General features: G+C 42.6%; 1 protein-coding gene across 1 annotated transcript; it reads right to left on the reverse strand.

Annotated features, from left to right (window-relative positions):
* Positions 1-1,979: 1,979 nt before the first annotated feature.
* Positions 1,980-3,780, reverse strand: LOC112076815 (caspase-14-like). Its single transcript, XM_024143481.2, has 4 exons — positions 3,674-3,780; positions 2,961-3,113; positions 2,454-2,679; positions 1,980-2,183 (listed from the first exon to the last, which is right to left on the reverse strand). The coding sequence occupies exons 1-4, from the start codon at positions 3,704-3,706 to the stop codon at positions 2,002-2,004; spliced, it is 594 nt and encodes a 197-aa protein (XP_023999249.1). The 5' UTR covers positions 3,707-3,780; the 3' UTR covers positions 1,980-2,001.
* Between the last annotated feature and the right edge of the window lie 162 nt (positions 3,781-3,942).

Raw genomic sequence — 3,942 nt, forward strand, 5'->3', positions numbered from 1 at the left:
TCAAGCTGTCCCTCAGACAAAACTGTAAAGCCGCTCTCTGGTCACCAGGATGATGGCACTTTAATTGTTTTACTAATATCATACTCTCTGGTGTGTATCGCCCTTTCTGAGAAACAACTCGCTAACCACAGAACGTTCATTGACCTGGGCGACTCAAAACGTGATATAGCGCATACATGTGTCTATCGTCACGTGCGTGACAGTATCTCAATAGCTAACGATATGCTCTTCTTAGTATCCAACTAAAAAGGCTTCCATTGCAACTGCCTTGGAGCGAGCTCTCTCCAATTTTTCAACATAGTTACTGAACTGTCTACAAAGTCTTACTAGAATTACACAAAATCATACCAAGCAGTACAAAACGGCAGCTACAGGACAATGTACACAAAAGCTGCTACGCGAGACGACACATAGCGTGAAAAAAAATAAAAATGGAAAATCAAAATAGCAGAGAAACTTGATGTGCTCCCGTCAAACAGTTTATATTTGCTGGAATACGAGCAATCTGCTGTATCCTCTTGTTTTTCTTAGCGGCCTATCGTTTGTTTACTGTATCTCAGCACGTGAGTTATATACAAGCGTCATAGTACTTAGGTGTAACAGTCCTAGATTGTCTTTAATCAGCGAATTACTACTCTTAGCGTCCTTTACATGTCCAAGGCTGAATGTAGGTCTACACCCAGCGTACTACATTACATACACGCTGCTTGTCAGCTTGAGCCTGTGCGGTTTCACCTGGCATACTAGAGATACAACAAGGTCACGTGTGACGCTCCAGGGGCTGTCTCACACGTGAAACTGGTGGTACGTGGCCCTACTGCGGAATACACAGCAGGCCACGGCTCTAGCGGTTACATTCCGCCTCGAATACACACTAACTCATGTCTACCATGTCTAGCAAGAGGCCAGTGCGCGACAGCCATGGAAGGACCACAAAGGATGCTAAACGAATCTGTGAGGCCCTCCCCTTGAGATTGACTCAGAGACTCAAGCTGGTTCAGGAACCCTGCAACCTTGGAACACCACGAGATGCCGACACACTGTGCTGAGAGCAGCGGACCGAGTCTGGCGTTCTGGAAGATACGCAGACTCAATGCTTAGACCAAGGACAACGCCCGTCTGGATGTCGAGATCCTGTGATGTAGCACTACATCAGACTTGGCGTCGACGGCCTCCGTTGAAGACGCACAAATCAACTCGGACAGGTCCACGGGACGCCCAATGGGCCTCGGTGCCATTGCGTACACAATCTCAAACTCCCGTGAACGCAAGTGCTGGGCGAATATTACACTCTCGCGATCTGCAGACGTGCTGTTCTTTATTACGCACATGAGGAATGTGACTCACCAACCAGCATCAGTAACAGCGAAAGGCTGACTATACATCCCATACAACCCTGGATTGGGTGTACGCCCCACGTCTTACACAATCACGGTCGGACTGTCCTAATGAGATACAGCACAACTGGAACAGGGTGCTCCCGCCACGGACTTCGATCATCTAACTAACTTCAGCACTCGCGTGTAGAAACGGTCCCAAGCCATGCTCACCGCAAAGGCATGGCTCCACCCTCTGAGTGGCTGCCACTGAACGGGTTTCACGTTAAACATCCAGGCACCCCATGGGTCGATGATTCTCTTGTGTATTCAGAGGCGTAACACAGTTGATTGTGTATTCAGAGGCGTAACACAGTTGATTGTGTATTCAGAGGCGTAACACAGTTGATTGTGTATGCAGTGGCGTAACACAGTTTTGCAAGACAACGGTCAGATTATTATTTGTTTATAAATAAAATTAGTTCTTGCAATTCTCCTTTGGAAAGATAGAAAAATGTGTAGTTTTAAAGCTAGTCTCATGCTATTCTACATATTTTTCCAAGAGGCTGATAGAAGGAAGTTTGAGTTTTAAAGCTACTTTCCTGTAATTCCAAACATTTTGGTTTAATGGCTTCTAAAAAGCATTGCGGGTGCTGCAGGGGTGAGTAACTAAGTCTCTGTATTTTTAAACTGAAAACAATTCTAAAAAGTAAATGATGCAATTACCGGTCATAGCTGAATATGCAACCAGCATATCATTAATACATGGTGGTATTCGACTGGACCTGTATGTTCGTGTTGTTTCGTCCGCCTTTGATGGTGTAGTATCAGCAGAAGAGTTTTGAAGCACTCCAGAATCATTCCGTGCTTAGATTTAAATATGTTAAAACAATTACTGTACAGCATTAAATAATCATTGGTGTAATTTCATTTCACAATAGTTAGTAGAGGATGTTTTAAGAAAAAAACAAGTCCCAGTTTTTCTTAAAATCCTGGTTGGAGGATTCCGGAGGTCTTTTCTTATTTCCTCCTGATTCCAGGAATCTTCAAAACCGCATTTCAGAAAAACTGGGAGTTTTGGGAAAGTTACCTGAATGTTGTAACGCTATAGTACTGTACATGGAAGTGGTAACTTACACCCTCTACAGGCATCTATGATGAAGACCTTGGGTTTCCCCTTCATCCTGGGGCACAGCTCGTCTCCAAACGGTTCAATTATATCTTTCACTGACAGACAGTTGTTGTCTGCATCTACGATGACATCCTGGCCTCCATGGGAGGTGGTCACTACAAAAACACAGCTGATGTTTTCTGGGCTTCTGTTGATTCTGTCTCTGAAGTCAGAGACTGCCTTCTTCATTCCCTGAATGGGGAAGTCCATCACAAAGTAATACCCTCCTCAATAAGTAATACCATCACATACTGTACACACACCTTCTGTATTTTATTGTCAATACATTTGTTTTCACTTTTTCAATAAAAACATGTTTTCACTTTGTCAATATGGGCTATTGTGTGTAGATGGGTGAGAAATTGTTGAATAGTTGTTTCTCTAAAGAATATTTGGAATAGTTTGTGTATATATTTATATATTGTAAATGAGTACTTAATACATCTGGTAAACAAATAAACATGAAAACTTACCTCTGCAGTTTGGTTAATAACAGGTGGGTCAAACTGGACACCATAATCGTCGAAAAGTTTCTTCATTATTTTGAGGTCGCCATCAGCACCAGCGTGAGTGGTACACAACATCAAAGCTCTGCGTTTTCCCGTCAAGTCATATCTGTCAATCTCCTGCAGTGTTGAACCAACAAAGATAATATATCTATAAGATCATTTTGATTTTGTTCTTTTATTTAACCAGGAAGTCTTTTATTTAACCAGGAAGTATTTTATTTAACCAGAATAACTGTAATGGTGGAGACCTGGCCTTGAAGAGCAGTTCAATAATAAAAATGCACATTCATCAGTACAGAACATAGACAGCAAAACACATAACTATCAAAACCAATACCAATAGTGATCATACAACTGATATGATATTGGCTTGAAATATTGTAGTTGAACACCTCCTGCAGCCAGTCTAACTTTAGCCTTGAATTCCTCTATTGGGACAAAGTGCTATACGTTGAAGGAATGCTGGAGACTATTCCAGAATCCACAAGCCAGAAAACTAAAAGCTGTTCTGCTGTTTTCTGTTCTGGCCCTTAGCACATAATAAGAACTTCACTTGGAATGATCTGAGTTCATAAGAACCCTGCCTGTTGTTGCTCCACTGAGGTCCATAATATACTGATGTGATTAGAAATGTAAAAACATGTACAACAATGTATTAATATAATGAGTCAACTCACCTGAATTCGAGAGTGAGCCATTTGCCTTGCCATAATATTTTCAACTAACGTCTGCTTTCAAATTCACACACACACTGTTGCAAAACCGTACATTGTGCACTGATATTTAGGTACATTCCACACACCTTGTTAGGCACCTCCTCCCACCCACCCCCTCTGACAGTTAGGTACATTCCACACACCTTGTTAGGCACCTCCTCCCACCCACCCCCTCTCTGTCAGTTAGGTATAACTCCACACACCTTGTTAGGCACCTCCTCCCACCCACC

The sequence above is a fragment of the Salvelinus sp. IW2-2015 genome, unplaced genomic scaffold (genome assembly GCF_002910315.2).
Source record: "Salvelinus sp. IW2-2015 unplaced genomic scaffold, ASM291031v2 Un_scaffold4059, whole genome shotgun sequence".
In the NCBI taxonomy this organism is placed as follows: Eukaryota; Metazoa; Chordata; class Actinopteri; order Salmoniformes; family Salmonidae; genus Salvelinus; species Salvelinus sp. IW2-2015.

What these genes read in the sequence shown, in the direction of transcription:
- LOC112076815 (XM_024143481.2), bottom strand. Translation starts at nt 3,706, where the DNA reads ATGGCAAGGCAAATGGCTCACTCTCGAATTCAG. An exon ending in TGGCTCACTCTCGAATTCAG is followed by an intron (nt 3,114 to 3,673) that starts GTGAGTTGACTC and finishes TCAACACTGCAG; the next exon opens with GAGATTGACAGATATGACTT. An exon ending in CATAGATGCCTGTAGAGGGT is followed by an intron (nt 2,184 to 2,453) that starts GTAAGTTACCAC and finishes TTTAAATCTAAG; the next exon opens with CACGGAATGATTCTGGAGTG.